This window comes from Sesamum indicum, linkage group LG1, assembly GCF_000512975.1.
Source record: "Sesamum indicum cultivar Zhongzhi No. 13 linkage group LG1, S_indicum_v1.0, whole genome shotgun sequence".
Lineage (NCBI taxonomy): Eukaryota > Viridiplantae > Streptophyta > Magnoliopsida > Lamiales > Pedaliaceae > Sesamum > Sesamum indicum.
Genome location: NC_026145.1, coordinates 17,743,990 through 17,771,948, shown reverse-complemented (window position 1 = coordinate 17,771,948; position 27,959 = coordinate 17,743,990). Strand labels below are relative to the sequence as shown.

Genomic DNA, 27,959 nt, shown 5'->3' with positions numbered 1-27,959 from the left:
CCATTTACTTTCTAGCCCATTCCGCACATAGAAGCATGGCGGTTCTGCTTCTCATGTTCAAGCGACGCCGTTCGGTTGCCTCTTTCAGCTAGCTCGACCTCTCGGCTCTCGCTCGAGCCTCAAGTCTGCGTAGAAACGACGCCGTTCTCACGTCGGAAATACCTCTCCGTCAGCTTCGGCTCCGGCGAGTCCAGGTATACTTTTTTCTGCTTTTCTGAATTTATTTCCTATTGTTTTTGGTGTTAGCCGCAGGTTTTGTCTCTTAGTCGGTGGTTTTCGTATGCTGCGCATTTTCGCGAAGAATTCGTAACGCGATCAGTACGATAGGGACGATAGCAGCCAACGTTTAGAATAAAGCTTCGATTTTCTTTTTTGTTGGTTTCTTTGTTTTCCTTCCTTTTTTTTTTTTTTTTTTTTTTCTGTTTTTGTGAAACTATTAGCTGCTACGAGGGAGTTGTCTTCTGGACATTGTTGCAATATTTGCTTCTATTATGGTTTGCAAGAATATGTCTTGAAAGTTATCATCTTGGCTCTGGGAAGATCTTTATTGTTATTAACTTTGAGTGGACAGGAAGTAAGAATTCAGTTGAAAATAGAATCCACTCTACTAATAGAGAAAAAGTTTTATTAGCTGCTGGAATAGTTGTCCTTCACATATCGAGCTGAAGCGTTGGAACCCTTCTTTGGATTTTCAGTAGCTACATAATTCTCCACTCCCCCAATATGTAACTCCCATTAGATTACGAAAGACCCTTGCCAGATAGATAGTAAGAATTGGATGGTGAATGTGTGTGAAATTGACCTGAAGTCCACAAGTAAGTTTTTCCTTCTCTACATATGCTAATGGAAGCAACAAATTTCCAGTTAAACTGAAAGAGAGATAGGAAACAAAACCCTAGGGATCAGGCATTCGACAGTATGTACCCTCTCCATTAAATTTTATGTCTGTATTCATTTGGGAGGGCAAGTTCTTTAGTTGAGTGAAGTTTGATAGTCGGTAGCTGAGTTTGCACAATGTGATAAATTTTGTATTCGGCTTGAAAATATTTTGGCTTTAGTTTGAACAGGTAAATGTATAATCAGCATGGCTGGTTCTTCACATTGTTCATTGATCCCTGTTTTTTCCACATGGAGGCTTCACAGGTTGAAGGATTATGTTCTTTTCTAGGTTTTATCGGATGGGAGCCCATACAATCAAAAGTCTGGTACAAGGTATGTTCTATTACCTCTTTGTTTCAATTTTGGTATACTGCTGTATAAGATTTCTAAGTAGAAGACCTTATGAGGAAGAACAATTGGTGGGATATCAGCTGATTACTCAGAAAGAGGCAGATACAGAGCTGCTTTGTACGCACTTATATTGAATTTGTTTGAGAGAGGGTGCAACTCTACAAGGGTACTTATAAGGATCTCCCTGTTGTATCATGCCTTCACTCTCACAAGGATTAATTCTTTGAGACTGTTTAGTTAAGTACAGAGAAAGAGGAGAGAGAGAGAGAGAAGAAAAAGAAAAAAGCTCTGTTTCTCTCATCTCATTTTCCATCTAACCCTCAATTTCGACTTGGTCCATTGTGGACCTGTCTGAATACTCCATTCGCATGTTCCTTATTGAACCAAGTCGCAACTTTGCTTTGTAGAAATGTCAGTGACATATAACATCTCCGTAGTTACCTGATGCACTGTTTTGGGACCTTGGAATAAAATGAAAAACTCTAGGATTCCTATGAGAGAGAAGGGAAAGAAAACATACAGTTGACAGCAGTGTTTTAAAACTCGGACCGGTCATCAAACTGGAAATTCAGTGGGTTATGGGTCACTGGTTCAACCGTTGGTCCAACCATGGTCCAACCGATGTCATCATATATATGTAATAAATAATTATAAAAATAAATAAAAAATAACTTTAATAATTAAATAATATAAATATACTTAAAAAGTTTGTCTTTTAAATATTTTCCTCTTTGCGATTAATATTTTCAATAATATATGCTTATATTAAGTAACATAAAATAGATATGTAATAGCCTAATACAACAAATGTAGCATAAGAATACAAGAAATTCAAATAATAAAAGTCAAGCCACACCCAACATACAAGTTCCAAAATATTAAAAAGCTAATAAGCGTCCAACACTAAAGACTTAATACACTAATTATTTTAATTATCCAAATCATAAAAAGAAAGGGGAAGAAAATTAGGATTTAAGCATGTTTTTTAAACAGGCCAAAGCTCGGCCGGTTCGCATGACCCGGGACCAGTCTACCGGTTTGGCCGTCGGACCGCCGGGTCGGCCGGTACTCTCAAAATAACACGGTTTTTGCCTTTCGTCCGACCCATTTTGTAGCCGGTCAGCGGTTCGGGCGGTCCGAGTTGGGTTTTAAAACATTGGTTGACAATCAGGGTCATTTGTGCATTTTGTCAGAAATCGTGGACTGCCACTTGACCTTAGGTTTCGCGTAGTGTTGCAAATGTCTAATAGGCCTGGAACTCTTGCTGACAGTATTTTCTTCAAGAATTGAAGCTTTCCCTGATACACTAGCAAATTTAAATTTTGTTCATCCATTTTTTTCTTATAAATTGTTGTTTGCTCGATTGCAGCTCCGACTCTTACACCGAGGACTTCATACTTACCCGTGGTTCATAATCAATATTTGCAAGTCCTGGTTAGTACATTTGTACCTTCAACAGAAGTTTAAGGTTTTCATTTACAGCATTGATCTGAAATGTTTGGAGTTGCCCTTTAGTACTTGCATGCTGGCAATTGATAATAATAAAAGTCAGTCTAAATTATGTGTTGTTTCCTAACTGGACTTGTGCATATATTGAATCAGTAAATTTTAAAGGTCATGATCAAGTCTGTCTTTCTTCAAGTGAGCGGAAAAGGAGTATCTAGGGGCATGAAGCCTTCAGTTCTCATTCTTAATTTTTTCTGCATGGTTAATATTATAAATTAAGCACCTGCACTGTGTGAAAGCGTCAAGCAATACTGTTTTAGAGATGTGGTTTGAAGAAGTGGGTATTCTGTCTATCCAAGATCACTACAGAGAACCAGTGTTGTCAAAGACTTTAAGTAAAGTGGGAATCTATTATTAAAGCTTTAGGATACCTAAGTTCAAAATATAAATAAAATAATTATGGTAAAAGACCAAGAAGAATTAGTGAGTCTTTAAGCTTTCTGGTTTTTTCTTGTGTGCTAAGATAAAAAGATCAACTGGAATTGGCTTTTGTACTGGATTTCACCTGCCGAGGCATATAAGTTCTTTTGTTGTGTCTGGAGGATTTGACTGTGTGAACTTACTTTCATTATTTTTACCCTTTCATGTCAAATTTAAACCTACTTTCTCTGTGTGTGTATTCAGAGACATGAATTATTTAGCAGTACAACAGCTAAACTGGAATCAGAGGATGGAAATGAAGAAAAGGAAAAGTAAGTCTTTTGTATACATTATTTTCTCCCACTCTTTTCTTTGCCCTTCAGTGCAAAAGTTGAATCTTGATCAGTGGTTGACAAAAGCATTTGATTTGGGACTCTTTCACTTGTTGCGCGTGATTTATAAAACCTAGTATATTGAGCAGGCATGTCGTGTTGAAGGTTGTCTTAAGTATGTAAGCTTACATATGGTCTATTCATTTGGACTTTGCAGAATAAATGTGACATTTGTTGAAAAGGATGGAGAAGAGACCCATATCAAGGTCCCAGTTGGAATGTCAATGTTAGAAGCTGCACATGAAAATGACATAGATCTTGAAGGTGAACTTACTAGAATGAGCTGCTCTGCTTATGCTATGATTTAGAATTAGCTGCTTGATCTCATACTAACACTATTCGGTGACTGTATTTTGACATAAGTATTATATAACATCTTCATTCAAGAAGATTTCTCAAGTTCAGTAATCCCAGCGATTTCATGGGTAGTTATCGCCATACAGCCTGCTAAATCCTGTGAATTTATTGCAGGAGCATGTGAAGGGTCACTTGCTTGTTCCACTTGTCATGTTATTGTGATGGTGAGTGATCATGAGCTTGAACAGTACTTCACAAATAGATTTCACTGCTTCACTCTCCCCTCCGTTGTATAGTGTTAGATGACCACTGGAAAATGGATATGAAAGTTTCAATTCACATTGTTTTGATGCTTTTTGGCAGGATGTGGACCAGTATAACAAATTACCAGATCCGACAGATGAGGAAAATGATATGTTAGATCTTGCTTTTGGCCTCACAGAAACGTAGGTCTCTTGCCATGACATCAACCCATTGTTTTTGTCTTTCTAGTTGTTCATTACGCGAACATTTTCTGCAGGTCTCGTCTGGGTTGTCAAATAATTGCGAAACCTGAACTTGATGGACTTCGTTTAGCAATTCCTGCCGCAACACGGAATTTTGCCGTTGATGGGTTTAAGCCTAAGCCTCACTAAAAATCATTCATGCAGATAGAAGATGAAAAGAAGCCTTGTAGATCGTGGCCTATAGGAGGCATGCATTTTTGCGATGGATCCTAGCTTGGGAGGTTAAGGGTTACTGAACCCTTAATTACGACTTACTGATAATTATCTCACCATCCATGAGTTTATCGTTCTTCTCTTCACCGTTTATTTTTGTTATATTGCAAATTAACCTTACCCTGTATTTGAGTCATAAAATGAACTTCAGTTCTGGTACACAAGATAAATCTATTTTGGTAGAGCATATAATTTGATTTTCGAGTACTCATTTTTCTCAAAGGAGAAAGTGAGTTTGGAAGGGAGTGCTTCTAAAATCCTTGTAGCCTTTCCCTTTTCTATTATTTTATTAAATTTTTGGACATAATATTGCTGACTTGGCGTACGGAGATCATGTAGAATTTACGTCTTTAAATCCCTGTGTCTGATAAAGATGAGTTACAGTTTACCAAAAAAACAGTATACTGAGCTAAACTCTCAGTCTTCTTGGTACATAATACTAAATCCCCCCACAAAAGAAAAAGGTAAAGGGGTTCCCTTAAGTTCACAGCCCGGATATCTGTTCTCAAGAAATATATAGAATCACCGACATAAGCTTGTGCAGAATATGTACAAAACTTAGCTCACATCTCAACATGTAACAGGAAAATTTTAAGAAATGAGTACTTCAGGAGGGTCTGCCTGCTGTCAACCCCTCCAACGCCCTGCAGCCACACTGGAACAGGGCCGAGATAAGCCATAGCCATGTAATCTCTGGCATTCTTGGCATCATGTGTTGCGGTAAAAGTTTTCAGCCACTGGAAACTTGTTCAAGTCTTTAAGATAGAATAGAACCCTTTGTAAGTCAATTCTCATGAATTCCTCATAACAATACAAAATGAAAACCGGAAGAAAGAGAACTCCAGTCAAAAGCTATAAGCTATTGTAGTGTACCACACAGCATATCATGTGTATATATGCCTATAATGTGACCTGTACAAATATGTAAGAAAAGTAAAGCGTATAGACAAGTAGTGGAGGGCGCAAGTAGTTTCAAGCTTGTTGCAGCCACTCCTGTATTGCAGATCTAAGAGCATGGTTTGGCACAAGATCACGGTGTGGAAGCTGAAGGTTGGTCATAGGTGAAGTATCATGACCACTCTCGAGCCATCCCTTGAGAGCTTCTGACTCATAAGTAAACCCGTCAGCTGCAACCACGGGATCTTGCATGATTTCCTGCATCAAATGGTGGCGAATTTATGGTGATGAAAAAGCAAAGAATTTCTATTGGAATGATTTCAGGATTCATTGTTAAAGCAGTCAAATAAAGTAGAAAACCAAAAAAAGTACCAACCTGGAAGATTGGACAAATGAAATAGGCTGGAATCTGGTAACGCTCGTCAGAACCAAAGCGGAGGGACGAAACCCCACATGAAACTTTCATAGGTTCAAGAACCCTCCAGACCTCAGAAGCAAGGTCAGGACGGTGTCTGCGATTCATGTCAGCACAGCTGATAGCTAGGTAAGCCAACTGTTTTGCTTGCACGAAAGGCCAGTCCCCAGCAGTTGGATCCAGTAGATCTTTCAGATTCCCTTTATCTAATGCATATTGGACTTCTTTGGTTATCCCCAGTGCAGGTCTTCCAGTTAATAGTCTTAATAATATAATTCCAAACGAATAGACATCAGACTTTGACGTGAGCTCTCCTGTCGCGAGGAACTCAGGGTCGATGTATACGAAGGTTCCTTTAGGGTCAGTACGGCAACACAGCGTCGTATTATTTTTCGAAAACTCATCTTGAGAGAGTGCTCGACATATTCCGAAATCGCTGAGCTTGCTGACAAAGTTTTCGTCAAGCAGAATATTTGCAGGCTTGAGGTCGCCATGGACAATTGCCTGGGGCTGGCAAGAATGCAAAAAGATGAGAGCGGAGCATAGCTCTGCAGCAATACGGATTCGAGTTTTCCAGGACAAAGGGGGTGTATTATTTTTGCAATTGAGTCGGTCTTCAAGGCTTCCATTGGGAAGATACTGATAGACGAGAGCCCAAGCTTCTGGGCAGGCTCCTATCAGGGTAACAATATATGGATGCCTCAACTTACTCAGGATGTTGACCTGAAAAACAACATTATGAAGTTAACATTGCAATTATTTCCATTAGGTGAATAATAGGTAATGACTTCTGCATGTCCTGTTCTATTGAATCTATGGAGCAAAATGCTATTTGGGAAGGATCTCAAAAACGTTTCTTATCCAAGCACTATACAGGCATTTCTCTTCAAGAGATGTGGCTGATTGATTAGAAATTTCTAATGTTAACACTGACTCTAGAACAAAGCACATTAGGGGAAGAAAATGAGGTTAATAAAGTACTAAAATGCACGTTTTTTACTGGGGAGCCAAACTGGCTAGTGGCCAGTGGCTAATTTAGTGTTTTACGTTCATTCCCTCAAAAGCAAAACGGATGGAAGGCATAGGAATAAAGAGGTTAACTGAGATGAAAAAGAACCATGCGTACTTAAATTAATCAAATATCAGGTGTTTTCTGGCTATTACTTTGGTCAAAGTTAAAAAACAAGCAACAAAGAACTGCATGCAAAGCTGATCATATGATTTAGTAACTTGTGCGTGAAAATTCTGCTCTGGACTTACCTCCTGTTGAAATTCATAAGGACCTTGCAAGCTATCTGGATGTAGCATTTTTATAGCCACTTGGGTGTGTCGAAGGTTCCCTCTATAGATACTTCCATAACCCCCTTTACCAATCTGCAGGGCTTGGCTAAAGTTGCTTGTTGCCTCTTCAATTTCCAGAAAGGAGAATTCTGAAAAGAACTGAGATACAGATGAACTTGACGCCTCTTCAGCTTGTTTTTCCCTCAGCTCCTCAGCCGTCCTAAGTGCATTATCACGCTCAACCTGCAATTTATCTCTTTCCATCTTGTACTTTTGCAACAGTTCAACAGCGGAAAACATTTTCTGTTCTAACTCCTCTACCATCTTGTCAGAATCCGCAATTTGACGCTCCAGGGAGAATTTTTGTTCTTGGGCAACTCTGAGCTTTTCCATAATTTCATCTAGGTCTCGCTTCATCTTCTCAGTTTCTTCCTTACCTCTTGCCAGTGCTTCTTCAATTTCTCTTCTGCGTCTTAGCTCCTCAGTGTACATAATTTCAGATGCTTTAGCCTAAAATATAATACAATAAGTTATCTGTCAAGAAATTAATAATGAAAAATCAGCTCAAAGTTTAGCCACTTTTAAATGTGCGGAAGGTTGAGAAAAAATTTTGGAAGCTAGTTCAATCCACAATGATTAACAGCTCAAGAAAATGGTACAAGATTATCTAACCACATTTGAGGAAAAAAAGATTGGAATGTTTACTCTGCGAATAGTATCAATGACATCCTTTTCAGCTTTCTTACGCCTGATTGATTCCTCATATGCTTCTTTTCGGCAACTTTCTGCTTCCACTGCAAAGTGCTCAAGCTGATCATAAAGTTCATCATTCATGCTCCCTTCCTGCTCAGGTCCATCAGCAAGTCAGGAAATCATCCAGACAGCATATTGGAAATTGGGAAAAAAAAAAAAACATATTCCAGCATTTTCCCCTGATAGCTACATCACATTCACAGGAGTTTCAGGGAGAATAAATGCATAGAGATTTTAAGTTTGTTCTTGGACATGATGAGCTGCAACACGTTTATATGAGAAAACTTCATTTCTGTCACAGTGATTTACTTACTATATCACTGGATGCCATGGATGAATGATGATGATCTTCATTATTCTGCAGAACTATCTTGGTGCTTGGGAGGGGGACTAAGGACGAATCCTCATTTATTTCACTGGATGAACATGTTGAAAAGTTTGAACCTACTGAAGAATTTTTCATGAATAGGCCGTCCCAATCAGAATTTCCTTCTGGATGCAAACTGCTCCTAGGAGATAGTCCTCCAGAGACATTGGATGGTACTAAAAGTTGCATTCCGAGATTGTCAGACCTGAACCTACGGTAATTCCGTGTTGAACTTGGAAACTTTATTTGACTTTCCCCTTCTGCAACTGAGTGTGATCTCAATGATTGAACAGCTTCAGTATTCGGACTTGCTTGAAACAGCAGAGACTCTCCCTCTGGGTTAATTTCATTCAATTTGCTTTCCCTAAATAGATTTGACTCAAGGAATTAGGGATCAGTATACAGCGGGAATGGTTTGAGATTATTGAAGTCAAAATCAAAAGCATAGATAAACATGGATATCATCATATGCTCTGGTTCATACTTCATTTATTTATTCTGGTCATTTAGAAGTTGCATAACTGATAACCTTGATGCATCAAACAGGGGCAACAAACACCACTTGATATAACGCAACTGTAAGTGCATACCTTGTATGTACAAGGTTTCCTCTCCATATAAATGAAATGTGACAGAAACTAGGTGCTTCTACTCGTACATGTATGGCTTTCTTAGACTTAAGCTCCTTCATTTTTCTGCATTGTGAAAATAATAACAGTAGCCAAGAACAGTCAGACACAATGAAGTGGATAGAACAGGGACAAATTTAAGCAAGGATGTTAAAGAAGCACAAAGCTAAAAATACATTACATGCTGCCATCAGCTCACGAATAACAATAAAAATTAGCAATTCTAAGAGCTTATACAAAAGGAGCTAATAGTTTTATGAGGGGCAAAGTAGAAAACATAGAAATATTAAGAAATTATTAAAGAAGAAGATCAACTTAATGGCAGTCTAATTGCCCCTTTTGAAAAGAACAGCATTCAGAAACTATAGCGAATCTTCCATGGCCCAATTCAATTTAGCAATCACAAGTGAAATAATCTAGAAGATGGGTAAAAAGATACCAAATTGGCCATTCAAATAGGTTAAAGATGATCTCGTTAAATTTGGGACGGTATCAATATGACAAACCATGTTAAACAAGTGCGCACCAACATTTTCTTACCAATTCCATGTTTTTATACGTAGAAATACTTATGTACAATATATTAATTATATAAATATAACATACTATATATATTATCTATTAAATGTATTGTTTCTTGATAAATATATATGTACGTATGCATAGAAAACATATAGATATATTTAGTTAATAAAGATCATAATTAAAGATTTCAGAGAAATGTTTAGGGCAGGAAGGGATTTTCTTTTAGTGGAGATACACCAAATAATTCCGCTTAAGTAGGAATAACTTTTCCTCACGGTTGAATGAGGAATGAATTTTCCCACTTAGTGGGAATAGTTTATCCTTGGACTATTCAATTCCACAATCTCAATTCTCTTAGTCTTAGGAAAGACTTGTCCTGATCCCCATTCCCTCGTACCAGACATGGCCCTTGGGTATGAGACTAGTACTCTTATAGTAGACTCTCATGTTTCTGCTTCGTTGGAGCAAGTTTCCAACATAAAGCTGCATAACCCACCAAGCAGCTGTACAAAGACCTCCAAGCACCATGCTCGAGTGCAGCACCCACATTTTTCACTCAACATATTATTTTGGGTATATCCAGGTTGATTGACAGTTTCAAATGATGGGCACCTTCTTTCTCAGTATTTAAAGCGCAAGCAATACAATAGACTTTACAATAATATGAACTATAGTCATCAAAGATGACTCTGTTGTTCAAGAATATTTCTATTTGTCATAAACTTTAGTAATATACCTTGAATAAAATTTATTAGCTGCCGCTCCCATGACAAGCCACTTGACACCATGCTTAGATATTAGCTGCACTATTCCCTTCTCAATAGAGTCCATTTCTATGCATACTTTCTCTGCTTGAACCTAAATAAGAGCAAGACAAAACCAAAGGAGCTAAGCAGAAGCATGTGCAATGCATACTGTTTTGAGATGACTGTTAAGTTGGAGATTACACTTAATAAATAATTAGTAAACAAAATAAGAGGACATGGCAGTAAATAAATGTTCGTTAGAAGCTGTTACATATAGTTGAGAAAAATGGCGAATCAATAATTAAAAATTGTTTGTCACATTCTAAACCATTATATAAAATTATTTTAAGTTGTAAATAAAATTATGTCAACTGTTCTCAAGCTGTATAAGAGGGTGGGGGAGTTGAGGACAACGGTCAATACCCCTGCCTGGTCACAAATTCGAATATACTTGCCGAGGATCTTATTCATCTCATGCCTCTCATTTTCATGATATGCTTTAACTTGATGTTCTTCCAACAGGCTAATTGGAACTTTAGTACCCACTGTAAACCGAGAAGCAAAAGTTAAGCCATTAATTATATCTTTACAAAATACTTCTGATAATTAGCAAAGGAAATATGCAACATATAAGTTTCAGAAAACAAATCCAAATTATAATTTTCCAGAAAAAATTGAGACAAACGTTCTCTTTTCTCTATGAGGGTGACACTGGCCGTTGAAACAAAAGGTCTACGAAGAACTTGACCTTGTCTTTTTTTTTAAATTTTTTTTTTTTTAAAGGCAATACACAGAAACAAAACAATGATTCAGTCATAATGACTATGCAGAGCAGGTAAAACAAGCTGATTCCAGCAGACTATGATTAGGCTACATCTGATCATTCTAGCTTAGAAAAACAGAGACACATAAGAAAAAGGTTCTATAATCAGGAGGGGAACAAAAGCACACAAAACATGGACAAAGTAAAAGTCCTATATGAAGGTAGAAACTAATATGATACATTGGGATCAGAAAGAGATGAACAAATACTTTCCAGCAAAAGCAAAATTGATGTGACCAACCCAAAACATAATACTCATTAACATTGAGCAAGTAGGACACTCCATCAGTAACAAACACAAAAGGTAAAACTACTCAATGCAAAAATCCACTAAGAAATTATTATCAAGCCAATCAAGAACCCCAACAAACTAACTGCAAATCAGTCTTAGAACAAAAGTTGAACAACTAAAAAGACCTACTCCATCGCTCAATTCTTGTTTGTTCAAAAAAAAAAAAAATCAAAATCCCATCACCAAATAAAGAAAATAAATTACAAAAGTTGCCAAGAAACACAAGAAATTACTGCTACAGCTTAATACTAACTCATGGGTAGTTTCTGGGCAGGTTGGTGAACATGAAGTATACAAATTCCCATCCCTCTTGAATTATTCAAAGCCCAAGCTAAAACAGTCTCACTATCCTTCACATCTTTTCCTAACGCCACAAACATCATATCCTCCTTGAGAGGCGGAGACGTCGTTCTGGGCTCCACTTCCTCCACAGTTTCCTTCTCAGCCCTCATGCCGCCGCTGTTTCTCAGGCTTAGATTCGTCAATCCAATATCCGGGCACCTTAATCCGCTAATGGGCTGTGGAATTTCGACCATAGCCATCACATAACCTCCAAAAATTTCTGCTCTAATCGTATCTTTCAACACTGATCAAAATCAAAAGATGGGTGGTAGCTCGAAAAATCCAGACTTTTCAGGTTGGAATTTTGCTTGTTAGCTACGGTTGTTGGTGAAAAGGAGTTGCTTGTCCGGAGTTAGTCGGATACAAAACACTAATGCTAGTTTTATAGAAGAAATTGATCGGGAGAAGAAAAAACAAAGAAAGAAGGTGAAATTGTTGGGAAAATGGAGACTTTGTCTTCGTGAGTGATTGCGAGTGAGGTCAACCAACTACACTAGTTCTCTTCTGTGATTGCTTGCAGTCATAGAGAACTTCCTTCGAGACCAAGGAGCTTTTTCTCGAGACTGTAATTAAAGAACTCTTGGAATGAGATCAAGAGTAGGAAATTAGCTTTTGGCCCTTAAATTTGTGGGACTAACAATTTAACCCCTTGATTCTGCAGTATTTTCGTAAAGCTTCTCTCTTGACTAAACTTTTTTTCTAAAAACGACTGGTAATTTTAACTCAAATTGAGTGGCAAATACAATACATTTGCGATATAATTGATATACAATTGAAAAAAATATATTCAATCACATAATAAATATGACACATTTATAATATAATTGATTTAACTCGACTAAATTTAATTTAAATAAAAAATTTTTAATTCCCACGTCAATGATCGTACACGGTGATGAAATTTAGCATGTAGAATGTTGGGAGGCTAATAAGCAATATCTGAAATTGGGGTTGGAGGTGGGGGAGATTCAAATTTCTAAAGGGTCAGTATACAATTTTGCAAACCAGAGAAAAATACCAATTTTGCAATTAAAAATAAAACCCCCCCCAAAAAAGAGTTTGCACTGACTTTTGAAAAGTAAGCATGGGAATATGTCAATTTGATGACATGTTTTCTTTTTATCCACTCAAAAAATGATTTTGGATGCTATCGATATGCAAATGTTACTTTGATGCCACTTTAAAGCGAGCATCTCTTTATTTATTTATTTTAATACATATGTAAGTCTAATATTTCAAAAAGTAAAATAAAATCATTCAAATAAAATAAAATAGATAAACGATAAAGGGTTAAATATGTTAAAATTAAAATTAAAATTTCTTAAACATTTTTCTTCTTAAATTCAATTAAAATTTCTCAAGTGGAAAAAATATATTTTAATTAAAATAAAATATAATGTAATTAGTAACTTAGTAGTTCAAATTATATAAACGCACAAAAGAGAAAAAGACACAAAAAATATGTTATTCTAATACATGGTATGGTATAGATAATAATAAAAATTCTAATAAGTTTATTGTACTTATTTTACTCACAAGTCAAAACTATCCCAGGCACTAAACAACTAGGTGTGTTGTAGGTCCATATTCCAGAGTCACAGTGGAACAAAGCATTATTCCAGTGCCCACAATAGATTCCCTCTATTAAATCGGACCTTAAATATTTGTCTATTTTGTCATTTCATACTACAAACTATTAATATTTGTCTCTCATTAATTAAATAAAGCACAAAAATGATTTATTTGTTGCCACCTCTATTTTATTCGCATAATCAATATTATGGGTTGATATTAAGTAATTCGACTTAATACGAACACATCATTATTTAAATTTATTTGAATTATTTATTGAGCTCTGAAATATTATGTTTTAATTTGATTGATTATTAATCTAATCCAAATGTAATTGAATCAAATATGAGTCGAGTTCGAATATCTTGATATTTTTAAATATATTGTTATTATTATTCATACACTTACCCAATTGAGTTAGAATCGAGCTGTAAAGTTTAACGAAGAAAAAAAATTAGTTAAGTTTGATTTATTAAGTATCAATCAGTCGAGTTCGAACAAATTTTTATCAATCGAAAATTTTATTGAAATTAGTTGTAAATAAACGTCCTCGAAATTTGTCAATTTGTATTTCAGATCGAAAACCTATTAGGGTATCATTTGACGTAGACCTTAATAATTTATATGTTAAAAGCACAATCTTCATCCGTACCACAAAAATTACACATGATATGGACAATACCAATATTTATATACAATATATATAATTGCACAGACAATATATCATTTCCGCGTGGGGACCCACACATCTAAAACGTGTAAATACGCACAACACGCTATAATTAATGCACTTATTATTATATAGAAAATTATATTATAATTATTATGTAATTAATTTGATTCAACTTCTTCTGGTAGACAAGAAAAGGACTTGCAGGGATTTTTATAGCAGTGTTCCATGTATAACCGTTTTTAGTTTGGTCCAGTGCAGGGATAGTTGGGCCGACCAAAAGCCCAAAGCGATGAATTATGAACTTCGGGCCCAAATATTCCGTCCGCCAATTTCCCGCCACTTCGCCCGTATCCAAAATATCAACTATAAAAACCCTTGGGAACAGGACGCTTTCGCTACATTTTCGCACACTACTCAGATTATAAAATCAAAACCTGGAGGAGAAAAAGAGAGTCGGCAGAAGAATTTGAAAGTTCTAATTCCAATGGATTTACTTTTGAAAAGTTCGGTTTACTGAAGCCTTGCTGTTTCAATTTCTGAGTTGATCGAGAGGTTGATTTGCGATAGAATGAAGCTGAAGATCAACAAAGCCTGCGATCTCAGCTCCATCTCCGTTCTTCCTCCTCAAACTAGGTTCTATTTCTTCTTCATTACTCCTATGTTTGTGCATAGAGGTGTACATTTCAAATTTATTTTGATTTAATACACATATATGCAATGTACGAGATATTTCGAGATTAATAGAGAGACAGAGAGGAGAACAATTTATATATATATATATATATATATATATATTAATCAATTAGTGGACATTGATATATAATTCTGAGAAGGATGTAGTAAACTTTTCCACTACCATCTGACTCAATCTGGAATTTGGTTAAATCAGTGCCTCTTTTGTGATACAAATGATGCAAGTTACCTAAATTTTGCTGGTGAAAGTGTTGCCGGATTATTGAAGATTTCATGTTTTGTTTTGTGATGCATCAAGAAGGAGGCCGAGTGTGGTTTCCAGTGGATTAGAGTCTTCTTCGATCTTTCCAAGAAGCCAAGTCGCATCACAGCTTCGGCCACAGCAGCCACTACAGTCACAGCTGACCCTTTCACAGGGAGTTTCATCCCAGCATGGTCTCTACTCTCAGTTTTCACAGAACTCTCAAGATGAGATCCTTACTAACGAGGTGGTGACATAAATAATTTTTTTGTTTGTTTGCATACAATCATATGAGCATGTATAAATAGATCTTCTCAACTAGAGGAATTTCGGATATGGGATATTGATGAAATCATCATAGATCAATCTACTCTGGCTTAATGTTTTATGATTAAGGATGATACTCTGAGATTTTTATTGGCAAAAGATTGTTCATATAAGTTTGTATGCATGTCAAAAAACATAAAAATTACTCATACATAAATACATACATACATACACACATATGTGAGTGTGTGGGTGTGGGTGTGGGTGTGTGTTCTGATCTTCCATTGGACTTCACTTGAAAATATTATTAAGCTAATGATCATAAATTTAACCCTGATACCTTTGTTAGCTGAAATGTGATTGTTTTTCATAATTACTTTTAGAAAATAGGATCTCAAGAAAGAGAAAATTCAGTAAGGAGGTCATCGTGCTTACCTCCTATGAGTTACACACGAGAAGAGAGTCAGATGGTGGTATCTAGAACTTCCAACAATTCGATGCGCAAGTGGTCCAGTCAAGAGAATAAATGTAAGACTTCACAGTTGATAAAGAATGTAGTAAAATAGCCTTGATTTAATTGCAGCCTTCTAGTTAGTGGTCTTCCTGGAGTGAGAAGTGTAACATAGAAAGTAGGAAAAACTCCCGCTAAATCTGAAAGTTTTTACTGTGATTCTGATTTTGAGGTGAGAGCTTTTATGTGGAAAAGTTAATCTCTTCATGTTGTTTGATTAAAAACAATGAAGTCGCAACAGTAATGTCACTAATAATAATCCTCATCTTGTTACAGTTAGTCACTCAACTTTGAACTTGTTATTCTGCACCAAGCAGGTCAGGTCAGCGAAGACCTTGAACGCAGGATTGGAATGATTGAAACTTCATTAAGTAGGTTTGGCATGATCTTGGATTCTGTTCAGAGTGACATCATGCAAGTAAACAAGGCTACAAAAGAAGTAGCATTAGAGAGTGAGTATACTGCATGTCTATATTGTAAGAAGCCAAAATTAACTATGCAATTAAAAGGTTTTACATTCATCCCCTGAGGAAGCTGCAATTCGAGCTGGCTTTCTCTGTAATTCCAGGAATGATGCATGTCTTGTGGTGATTATGTAACCGTTACTTTATATTTGTTTCAATGCTTACATAATAATTACTATAAGTTGATCCCATCTTTTAAATGCTGGAGTTAACCTATGTTGCAATTTGACTTTCAGGCCTTTGAGAAAAGAGAAAAGTGATAGAAAATGTTTTATATGCTGTTAATATTGATTTACAGTCCATGACATATTTTCTAGTTCCTGTTCAGCGGAAGGCGTGCGGCAGAAATTAATTGTTCATGACGATTCACTGCAATCAATGGTAAAAATTGCTTAGTTTGGACCTCTTATACCCTTACTCTCTTGATGTGGTTGTATCACAGAACAAAGCTGGCTATTTGATTTAAGTTAATTAAAACAATACTGATCAGAGCAAAGGACAAGAAGACATCAAAACTTGCCTGGATAAGGGCTTGAACTCTCTCTCTCGGGAGATAATCTCAATGCTGTCAGCCTTATCAGAGAAAATAGACACTAAGCTGGTGAAATTACAAGATGACCTCCACAAGCATTTCTTCAAAGAAATACAGGTATGTGTGCATAAAACATTTTTTATTGGATTCCAGAGGACAGTAGTGGACATTTATATTGACTCAAGTGCTTGTGTCCACTTCCTTGCAGTTGAGTTCACTTCCCACAGAATTTACTTGATTATACTTATTGTTCAAATAATTTCAGGCAATTTCTTGCGGTATTACGATTCCAAAACAAAAGCAAGCTACTCCTCCCATGCATGGTCCAAAGGTACCCTTGTCTCTGGTTTTAAGAAATATAGAACAACTTGAATCTCTTTTGAAGTATTTAGGTATCTTTGAAGTTTTCACAAACTTTCATATGTACTATATCTGTAGGCTGTCAGCTATCATGCTCCTCCACAGGAAGTTCAGTTTCGAACTGAGTATGTATTAAAAGCTTTTCTTAACTGGATTTCTATTTGTGTCTTGCTTGCAACCTGTTATATACTCAATGCGGAACCAAATTCCCTTGGAGATGTGGCAGTTTAAGTTATTGTTGTTGTTTTAATTCTTGTAGATGACATTAAGGTTACGATAAATTTCGAGGAGATTGTTTAATTGTTTCGGGGAGGTGAAACCCAAAATTTGGAAGTCTGTTGTTTTGTTAAAGGAAATGCACAAGCTTCTTTGAATTTATTCTATTCATTATTTTGATAGCTCTAAATAGAAGTCTTTGTGCTCTGATATCCTGCATCCCAGTTTCTACCTTTTGCATTTTCATCCACAGCAGATGCTCTTGAGTGCTATTCTATTGAACTATTTCCTTAGTGTTTTATGTATCTCTAGAAGTGTTCTATGCATGAAGATTGTGGTTAAATCCAACCGAAAACTGAAAGTAAGATTCCAATGTAAACACAGAGTCTGAAGAAATGCTTTGCAATGAATATGTAATGTAGACGCAGGTCTTGTTTTTCCTTTACCTCTATACAAGCATATTTGATCTTAAAGGTACTTTTGGTCACTTCCCCTCACATGTGCACCACTGCATTAAGAACCCAGACTCCTTGCAGTCTGGGCCTGCCTGAGCACAAAATATATTCACGCTTGTTTTAATCTTCTCATTGATTTTTTTCTTTAATTTTTTTTAACCAAGCTTGTCTCCATCTTTTTCTGAGAGACTGTAAGATTTTCTTGCTTGTAGTGCACCAAGGCCTTTGATAGCACAACAAACAAGTCTACTAACAAAGGTTAAAATGGGAGGCTGGACATCAGTAAAACAAGAAGGAGCAGCCCCCAAAGTTGGAAATCTTAGTAAGCGGAGCAACCAGATAAAAATCTCACCACATCAATTGGTAGTCTATTTGCCTTGTTCTTTTTCCTATCCATGTGCTTGTTATGTATAACAAATGTGCAAGCAAGCTTAAGTGGCACAAAAAGGATGTCTAATACTATCAGTATATACTGATATACCACTTAAGATCTGCCAAACAACCATCAGCTGGGCTGTTATGAAGATCTCTACTTTAGAACTTTGTGGCATACAATTTATTTTAGAAGACTCTATATTTCGTGTTGCAAAATCTAAATTAAATTCCGAGCAGCAGGAAAGCCCTTGATAATAAATGTATATTGATGTGAGCACAGGAATGTAGAGTTGTCATTGAATCAGATGAGGAACTTGATGGATGCTTTTCCTGTTTGCTTAAGGAAAAGGGAACAGGTAACAATTCTATAACTTTTTCCAACACTAACTTGTGATGTTCTTCATGTTATACTATTTCATTTTTCAGCAAAATCCTGACTGATTTTAAAGCTGGAATGTAAACTATTTTATCACTATGCCTACGGAAACTCTGGAAGAAATACATGCTTGCATCAGTTTAGCATAACTAATCAAATCTAATGTTTTATGCGCCGAAACACTCAAAACTAAGTGTTGTTTAAACCTATATTTGAGATGTAATGACGTACATGCTAGACAACTTAGCAGAGGATCATTGCGACTCTATTGTTCTGAGGCCGGGACTGAATGGTGGAAGGGTATGCTGGATATTCTTTACATTGGGAGGCTGGAGGGGATTTTTCTGATGCTGAAAGATATTATTTTGAAGTTGTAACATTAATTAATCATCCATAATTATTTTCAGTGTTAGTGATTGTTATCTGAGTATGGGCGTGTTTTTTTTGTTAGAAAAAGATGAATATTCGATAAAGGAAGCCAAGGAAGAAACTGCAAGGATTCTAAGGAAAGCAAGGAGGAGAAAGAGAAAGTACTGTGATACCATCATCATAAACTAAAGGTATACTATTGATATGATATTATATAATATAAACAGTTCCATTTATGCTTTGCCACATTTCCATTTGCTCTCATACTGCCAAAATGGAACCCTATGGGATGCATCCACGACGATTTGAAGTCAAAGTTGAAATACTACCTTAATTCTGCTTGTGTACAGAAACAAGATTGGGCATAATATTATTATTAGGTTAATGGAAAGTGTTCTTCAGATAACACTACTTACCTTACTAATAGAGAGGTTACTAGGCTTGAGTTATTTTTCTTCTTTCTCTGCTCCTTCTTTTGTGTTAACAAAAAATAGCAACCTAATTAAATACAAATGCATATATTCAGTCTGGATTGAGGAAAAACTTATAGCTTATAAAATTGTCAATTGCATGATGTTGTTCATCTATCACTTGCAACAGGAATAGTCTGATAAAGTAAATATATTTCTTAATCACTGTCTTTTCTCCTGTCTGTTTTTGATTGGTTCACCATTTGTTTGGTCACTGTTGAATTTGCATAGAGAGCAATTACCCAAAATTTGTGTTACCTTTATGCTAGTGATCATTTCAGGAAAGAACATAAAAGAACCTGAAATAATGTTGCTACAGTCACAAGATATTTTGATCATGGCAGATAAATGTATCGATCGACGCCCCAAAAGTGAATAAAGATTATTCACCCTCCCTTCCCCACAACCAGGTGTGTTTGGTTCTCAAATTCTATCACCATCATGTCTTCTATCAGACTACCATCTGTCATTCATTGTTTCCTGTATATCAACACTCTGGAACAATATATTTTGTACAATAGTAATTCATAATTTGCTCACAGTCCTTTCCTTTTTTTGATGATAACAAAACTCTTCCTTTAGAATAAAAAGGTTTCAACCACTTCTACATAAAGGGAATGTACACCCTACCTGAAGATGAAATGATGCGAAGAATATATTTTCCTAAATGGTTGAGGCCATATCCTTTTGCAGTACTGATATAACTGAAGAAAATATACATATAAGGACATTATATTATTAGCAGAAGAGCTGGATAGAAATTTCATTTACTGCCTAAGATCAAAAGCTCTTACAACAGTCTGTCAGGGATAATTTCACTTTTGTGGAAACTCAGTAAATGCTTCTATCTATTTGAAGGCATGCAACTAGATAAGAAATTACAAGTTCAATTTATTTGTTTGGCCTCCTTTTTAAGTGTTGTCTTGTCTTTGATAAGATACTTGTGTAACAACTTAGATCAGCAAATTAAGCTCCTTCAACTTTGAACTATCCCACCGTAGATCGAGTTATTAGGATTTACAAGCACGCCTTTTACAGAAGTGGAGTTCTCTCTGGAAATTTATATGGTCACTTCTTGAGTTGCTATTGGTTGTTCCGCTCCTACTGTTTTACTTACAAGAAAAATATATGTTCATTTTTCTTCTTAACATCTAAATAACAAGCGCTTGTTGTTACATCATCATCATCCCATAATTTGATCTAAAGTCATTGTTAGCTGGGAAAGCATGGTAAAGAATGATTATAAAGACTTATGGGACCTCTATTAATCAAGTATTTCCCACCAACACCATCCAGTGTAGGTCCTCCCCACGTCTCGATAAGTCTAGGATCTGATGTTTTGAAAAGCCTAGATTGTCTTTCCTAATCCCCTGGCACTAAAGTAATCATGGTGATTAGGCACAATTTACACGACTAATTATCGAATTAGTTTCCATGAGAAACCCCTTTGTTTATTCCTCTCCAATCACAGGATATATTGTCCTATTTGAGTTCAATGATTAAGAAAAGCTTGTTTCTTTTCGACTATAATAATACTCCATCTTGGACTATACAAAATACAATACCTTGTCATTTTTCTGCCTTCCTCTGATTTCATTCCTTGTGATAATCAAATAATCTGTCTTACAAATGATCAAATGATTCGATGCAACTACATTTAGGGACCACACGGTTCTGATCTAGACATCAATAGTATTGGATACCGCATAATGTAATGTATACATATTTCTGTTGAAATCAAACCTTGTTTGGGACGACGATTTGTCTTATACTTCTAGCTTCAGAAAACTTTCTTATTTTTTTTAAGTAATGCGGCAAACAGCCCAACTTTCCATTTTCATAACCTAAAAAGCCGAACACACTGTTAGAGTAAAATTTAGACAGTGGGCCATTTTAATAGTTGAAAGGACTGTATTAGGTTAATTCGTTCTGACTTCCCAATCTCTTTTTGAAATATATATGTTTTTCACTAAACTTCATGGAAATAAAATCTAATTTGGTCATTATATGTCCTAATTGAACTGTTGGAGACGTTGGAACCAACGCTTGGTAAAAAGAGACTTCTGGATTGAGAAACAATTTTTAATGTTTTTAGATTAAAGATTTTGTTTTTGTTATTTCCTTCCTTATTTGTATTCATTTTATATGATTTTCAAAATATCTTAAAAATAAAACTGTCGGCCAAGGCAGGTTGATTTTCATTATTGTATATGATGTTATGACTCGTCATTCCATGGTTTCCCCCAATCTTCCAACTCACAATGATATCTCTATTCCTTTCTTTTTCTTTTTTCTTTTTTTTTGAAAAGAAGACTTCTTTACATAGTCTGTGCAATTATAATAACCAGTTGTGATGTAACTATAATATATTAGCTTTCACTATTTAATTATAACACTAAATATTAGGCTATAGAGTCATTTTCAAGACAACGAGTGTCCAAATAGAGACAGCATCCTATGCCTACACAGAGTCGTTGAAATTATGATTTCTCAATTACTTTCTCTTTCCATATATTAGCATTTAGCCCACCCACTTTAAAAAGACTAAAAAAAAAATAGAAGTCCAGAAAATGATAAATTGGAACCAACGAGGTTTGATTTCGTCATGAGTGATAGTACTGTTGATTCTCTGTACCAAACTTTAAACCTCTTCATTTTCTTTATCTATTTTCCCTGTTGTTTAATGGTGATAGCTGTCCTTTCACTTCATAATAAGACTCTATTTATTTTTCATTTTTAGGTTGTCTAAGTAATTTAAAATATCCAAATAAAATATTTATTTTGCATTATGGAAATTTGTTTCTAATACAAGAGCTCGATACTAATTAATGTTTAGGTTGGATAGGTTGAGTTATTCAATCTAAACAATCCAAGTAAACATAATATAATTAATACAAGATTTTTTTTATTTTGTCACCAATAACTCATATTACAAAGTAAATAGGGCCTAACAGCATTATAGTTTCTGGATAACAAAGAGCATTGTTGTTGTACACATAATTTATATTCATTTTGTATGTTATCTATTTACTAAAAACAATTATTTGTGAGTTGTGACCCACAAAGTACAGACATTGTTCTGAAAGTTGAGTTTAGCCTACTGTAATTCCCCTCTCTGGTCTGGCTATCCAAATTAGCAGTTATGCTGTCTGGGTTTAAGTCTTAACTAATCCTCCTCTTTATAGATGGATGTATGTGACCTAATTAGATAACCGCATCTGAGTAATCATGAGACTAGTCACTAGTGCAGGTAGAACCCAACCAAGTTTTAAGTGGTCTAAGTGAAAGGAATCCCAACTTTTGTTATATACTCTCTCTCTCTCTTGATTTCGCTTTAATTCTCCATTATCCATCAATTTTGGAATTTCAACATATTCTCGGTTCCTGCTACCTCAAGCTACAAGAAATATAATCACTACAAGTCTATCTTGTTGAAAAAAAAGTTGTTTTACCAATCAAGGACTTTTTGAAAAAAAGTAGTTAAAATTTTTGACTTTAAATCTACATAAATTTCTTTTGGGAGAAGCTTTTTTATGGCAATCGGTAAGTTAAATGTCGACCAATATTGGCCACCATGTGTGTGGAGATAAAAAGTTGGTGGTGGGCATGATTGAATGAGTGCTTCTTGTGGCCATCATTTCCCCATCCCTCTCTCTTCACTCTTTTTAATACTCTACTTCTCTTCTAGGATAAGCAACTGATAAAAGAAACAAGGCTTGAATTTTGTTTAGAAGGAAAAGGAATTTAATTCTCTCTCTCTCTCTCTCTCTCTCTCTCTCTCTCCAAAGGTGAAATTCCCATTTGCATTTACTTGCACAAAACAACTTTTATGTGATGTTTATAAAAAAATATTAAAAATCATTACATTTTTTTAATTAAACATCTCACATCTCTCTCTCTCTCTCTCTCTCTCTCTCTCTCTCTCTCTCTCTCTCTCTCTCTCTCTCTCTCTCTCTCTCGTGTGTGCTTTTATATATATAATGTCCGAAAATTCTAATTCAGATAGAATTGATTATTTAAATCAATTATATAACAAATACAATATACATATTATATAATTAGTTATAATTAATTATATAATAAGTGTATTTATTTATATGTATTGACGTCTATCACCAAAACTTCCTAACTTTGAGCATGTCGACTTACAACACAAGTACACATTAGATGCACAAACTAGTCGCACACATACATTAAGGACCACTTACATCCTACACAATATTACAGTTAACTTTTTATTGCATTGAATACACCAACAGGCCTTGAATGTAATGTCAAAATCCCTCGTGCGAGTGATTGCCAGACACTGAAATCAATTCAAGACATCTTAAGCCAGTGTATATGTGAGACTCTGAACAAGTGTCATGCCATCCCCACACCCCCATCACTTTCTATCAACAAAAATTTTCCCAAATTTTGGTATACTATCCCATCAACTGTTAATGTTAGGGCCTAACAGTTCGTATGATTGTAGATTCAAGTTTTATAAATATAAATATATTTTTATTCTTTAAATATATCGAATAATACAATAAAATTTTAATAGAATATTGTGGCTACACACGTTGTACGGACCCGACACTTGAATGATCCATCAAACTCTCCTTGTCTAGAAGTAGCTAGCTAGAGACAGCTCTTCCACACCGGTACTTCCAATAAATTCCCATTATGTTCATTTGTTGTTTTTTTTTTTTTAACGAGTAGCAAATATCGTGTCAAATTTTACTCCTATATTTTAGTAGTAGTTGTTTTGAGTTTTTTTAGTAGTTCTTTCTAAACACATTAATATATCATATATTAATAAAGAGCTATTAATTATCAGTCAACAAATAATAAAGATTATCAGCAATCTAATAATTATCCATTATAGAAATAGATACATAAATCTATAGACTCAGTGGGGTCTGAACAATGTCAAGATTTTGATATCTTACTTTTGTTATTCGACTTATGAAGTGTCCGTCTATCTATAATTGAGTAGGTTAAATTTGTATGAATTGAAAATGTAATTTCTTATAATGTATCACATTTTTTTTAAAGATAAATTCCATAAAAAAATATGTTTTTGACAAAATCTGAATTAGATTAATGTATAATGATTACCATTATTATTAAATTATATATAAAATCCAAAAATGTAGGAAAATTGGAAAGTAAGAAAATGGAGGTGGGGGTGGGGGACTACTGACTGGGCGTTTGTCTTATAAGCCGAGCTTTCAATTACTTGGACAAAATATCACTGTGTTGGTGTTGGAGTTGGAGGAGCAGTGGCCCCAACACTCAAACAGGCACCAGCTACCCACCAAGCTCCCACCACTAAAAAGAAAAGAAATGATCATTTTGTTGCTATTGATAATTGTTCGATTATGGTGTTTGACCCAACGTTACAAGTGCAACGATTGTGAATCGAACTCTTATTTTTCAAAAAAAAATTTGTTAGGGATTAAAATTATAATTTTATAATATTTTATAGGTGTCCTAGTATAAATAATTGATAGGTGACATTTTATTATAATTTATCGAGAAGAATTCTAGTAGAAATGAATGTTGGGTAATTATAGATATTTGAGAATTTTTCGAACCACGTAAATCTTATGTTTTGCCGTTACTATCTTTTACTAGTAAAATAACTATAATAATATCATTTTAAAATTGGAATTCTAATATTAATCATGTATATTTTGAAAGTTTAATTATATTTAAATTGAATGTCCGGGATAAATAGATAATGAATGAAGTAATAAAATAAAATAAAAGTATTTAATTGCATTGTATTCAGGATCAGGCGGGTTCAAGTTCATCACCTGCAAAGCCTGGCACCTCGTTGGAAAATCCAAAAAGCTCAAAAAATTGTACTCTTATTTTTAGAGTAAAATTTTTGTTTTCTTCTTTAATGATGGCTTTCACGAGGCCATGCATTTATTTGCACTCTGCACCATTTGCTCCCTTACTCTTTTTTTCTCTTTTGCTTGTCATCGCAACATGGAAATTTTTATGAATAATTACATCCACATCTGATTTGTGATTTATTTATATAAATTACTCTTAGTTTTTGAAAAATTACACATAATATTACATAAATTATTCTTAATTTTTTTAGATGTCATGGGTAATTTTGTAATTAAGCAAAAAATAGGAATTATTTGTGTAAATAAACTCAAAATCAGGTGGTGCGAATATACTATACTGATAATTTATAAAACATTTTTTAATACTTTTTTGTACTAAATGCTAGATTATTTGTACTCTGCAACTTGTGATTTTGATGAATTATATACCATATATTTATATAAAAAAAATTAGATTTGCTAGTGCTTCTAAGAAATTATTCAATAAATCTAAAATAATCAGGTCAAATAATGAGATAATTGCTTTGATTTCGTGCCCTTATAATATTTTCCACCCTCTTATAAAAAGTATGGTGTACTTATAAGAAAAAGATCAAATGCTATTGTTTTGATATAGTATTCAACTTTTCTATCACAAAGGCAAATTAACAAAAAGAAGTTAATTACCACCAAAAATAAAATATTAGATGCAGAATTTAAAGCAAATAGCAAAATCATAAGGGAGGGACAAAGGCTTAATGATTGGTTATGTAGCTCCATCTTCTTTTTTTCTCAGGGAGGCAAATGAAATTGAATTCAAATTTAAGTTCAAATTAATCATAATAATGACAATCATTACAACACATACAAATTGAATTCTATTATTAAACTTGGATAAAAAAAAATTATCCCTGTACATCCACTTCAATCTAAACAAAGATGTTTAGAAATTTTACAACGATGATCTCTATCGAATAAGGTGGTTGGTCGCTCGATTGTAAAGTGGGGTTCAAATCCTCAACTTGAGTCTCTTTGGAAACAAGCATACAAAAGCACAAGTCAGTCCATTAGATAACCCCAAATGAAAACACTCTAATGCTCAAATCAGTTAATAATCATGAAATTTAATAAAAATAAAATATTTTTTTATAAATTTGACATTAACTTATCAAATAATAGCAGCGACGAGGGTATTTAAAGCTTTTCCTCATAGTACATTATACACATGGAGCTCCATGATATTACCATGTATCTTCTAATCTACGATTATGCTTTCGAGTCAGTAACTTGAATAGATTTAATCCCATTAAAAACACGTCGGTCCTCTATTTCCCGGTGTAATAAACTCTTGTTGGGAGTATACATGTCTTTTACAATTTTTCCTACATCACTACTATTAAGTTTTCTTTTGGGATAATTACTACATCTTTAACTTATGGTCTATTTAGAAATCACCCATACTTTTTAAGAAATTACAAATACACTGATCAAAAACATCAACACTATTTACATCAACTACCCATACTTTTTCAGAAAAGTACACATACAACCCCACGAAATACGTCAACATCATTACACAAACTACCCCTTCTTTTTTTGCTACTAGAGTAGTTTTTATAACTGCGCAAAAAAAATATGTATAATTTATATAAATAAACCATAGATTAGGAGTGAAATGTTAAAAATTCAAATTCCAAAATTACCCTTCCAGTTATCCTAACTTATATACATTATAGTATGGTCCTACAAATGACATGTTTATGTATTAGAGGGAAGAAGACAAAGAGTAGAACACACAGTATCATTTTCTGCTGCGCTTTTTCCTCTATTTCAGTGAGTCTGCTTCCAATTCCTTCAGATGTTACAATCTTATTACCCTCCAAAATTGCAATCTTAAAAGGAAAAACAAGAAAGCATTCAACAGCAATGTGTTTTGCTTTGTCTATCAGAGGCATTGGGCTGTGTACATTTATGGGGTCTACAAATTAATATTTATAGTATGATTGATGGTATCAACACAAGTGAAAATATATGAGAATTTCAATACCAATTTACAAGGATTTGTACAAATAAATATATAGTAAGATGAATAATGAAATTTTTTCATTATTATGAGTGTTCCTTAGGAATGAATGAGACTATTCAAAAAAATAAAAAATAAAAAATAAAAAAGATCCTTTTTCAACTAGACTTTGATTTAGAAAAATAATTTGAGATGTCATTTTCTTAACTAATATTTGATGGAGTATATTTTATGAAGGTCGTATCAAAACATCTCCAGAGGATAATTATCATTTTCAAACACGTTTTTCAGATTAGTTTTGTTAATTTAAGGTCTGTACAATCTCATCCTAGTTTATTCTAAACGGACTAATCGTGATCATCCGATTATTTATATATTTTTAGTTTACATGAAATCATACAATTGAAAAATTATAAACAGTTGTCCTCCATGCAACAGGTACAACTTTTGCAACCACTAGCATTTTTACGACCTTTACTCATCTTTTCTTTACAATTTACTTGGCTTAAGTATCAAAGAACTATATTAAATAGTAATTTATTTTGTAAGCTTCGCAGCTAAGAGACTCAAGATGTATCTTTGCTAAGCAAATCTCTAAATTCACTCTAAAAGACTTGAACTCGAATACTTAATACAATAATTATTATATTTAAATAAAAAAATATAATATGATCCAATTGTACTTTGAAATAAATCATAATCAACACATGTTATTTTTCAATATTTTCAAGTCAAAAGTTCAACAAATTCAATTTGTACACAATAAAGAAAAATATTAAGATAGTTTTTAAGCAAAAATTAGGTGGAATGAATCACATACATCAGCAAAATATTAATTATATCACTCATGTAATATTATAATTCTTACTGTTTCATATATGTATTTATGATTTTAATATAACACATTCTTACTAATTAATATATAAAAAGAGGTCTATCATTCTTACTATTTCATATATT

General features: G+C 34.4%; 3 protein-coding genes across 8 annotated transcripts; 2 read left to right on the top strand and 1 right to left on the bottom strand.

Moving 5' to 3' along the window:
* LOC105172637 (2Fe-2S ferredoxin) lies at window positions 45-4,680 on the top strand. Of its 2 annotated transcripts, none has more exons than XM_011094161.2 (8): window positions 45-194; window positions 1,144-1,212; window positions 2,600-2,664; window positions 3,361-3,428; window positions 3,646-3,752; window positions 3,960-4,009; window positions 4,149-4,231; window positions 4,306-4,680. In XM_011094161.2, exons 2-8 carry the CDS (start codon window positions 1,155-1,157, stop codon window positions 4,418-4,420), a joined length of 546 nt encoding a protein of 181 aa, XP_011092463.1. In that variant the 5' UTR covers window positions 45-194; window positions 1,144-1,154; the 3' UTR covers window positions 4,421-4,680. The 2 variants fall into 2 exon arrangements, with proteins under 2 accessions (XP_011092463.1, XP_011092468.1); XM_011094166.2 differs by having other exon boundaries at window positions 48-194; window positions 1,135-1,212.
* Window positions 4,417-12,139, bottom strand: LOC105172628 (U-box domain-containing protein 33). Its single transcript, XM_011094151.2, has 9 exons — window positions 11,486-12,139; window positions 10,541-10,662; window positions 10,108-10,229; window positions 8,808-8,912; window positions 8,164-8,581; window positions 7,803-7,940; window positions 7,077-7,607; window positions 5,778-6,539; window positions 4,417-5,659 (listed from the first exon to the last, which is right to left on the bottom strand). Exons 1-9 carry the CDS (start codon window positions 11,772-11,774, stop codon window positions 5,477-5,479), a joined length of 2,670 nt encoding a protein of 889 aa, XP_011092453.1. The 5' UTR covers window positions 11,775-12,139; the 3' UTR covers window positions 4,417-5,476.
* On the top strand, window positions 14,242-19,687 carry LOC105172619 (protein PAIR1). Of its 5 annotated transcripts, none has more exons than XM_020696876.1 (12): window positions 14,242-14,452; window positions 14,814-15,000; window positions 15,404-15,548; window positions 15,849-15,983; window positions 16,324-16,376; window positions 16,486-16,644; window positions 16,793-16,858; window positions 16,966-17,012; window positions 17,771-17,921; window positions 18,214-18,289; window positions 18,761-18,869; window positions 19,430-19,687. In XM_020696876.1, exons 1-11 carry the CDS (start codon window positions 14,388-14,390, stop codon window positions 18,865-18,867), a joined length of 1,191 nt encoding a protein of 396 aa, XP_020552535.1. In that variant the 5' UTR covers window positions 14,242-14,387; the 3' UTR covers window positions 18,868-18,869; window positions 19,430-19,687. The 5 variants fall into 5 exon arrangements, with proteins under 5 accessions (XP_020552535.1, XP_020552529.1, XP_011092442.1 ...); XM_020696870.1 differs by having other exon boundaries at window positions 14,811-15,000; window positions 19,493-19,687; XM_011094140.2 differs by having other exon boundaries at window positions 14,811-15,000.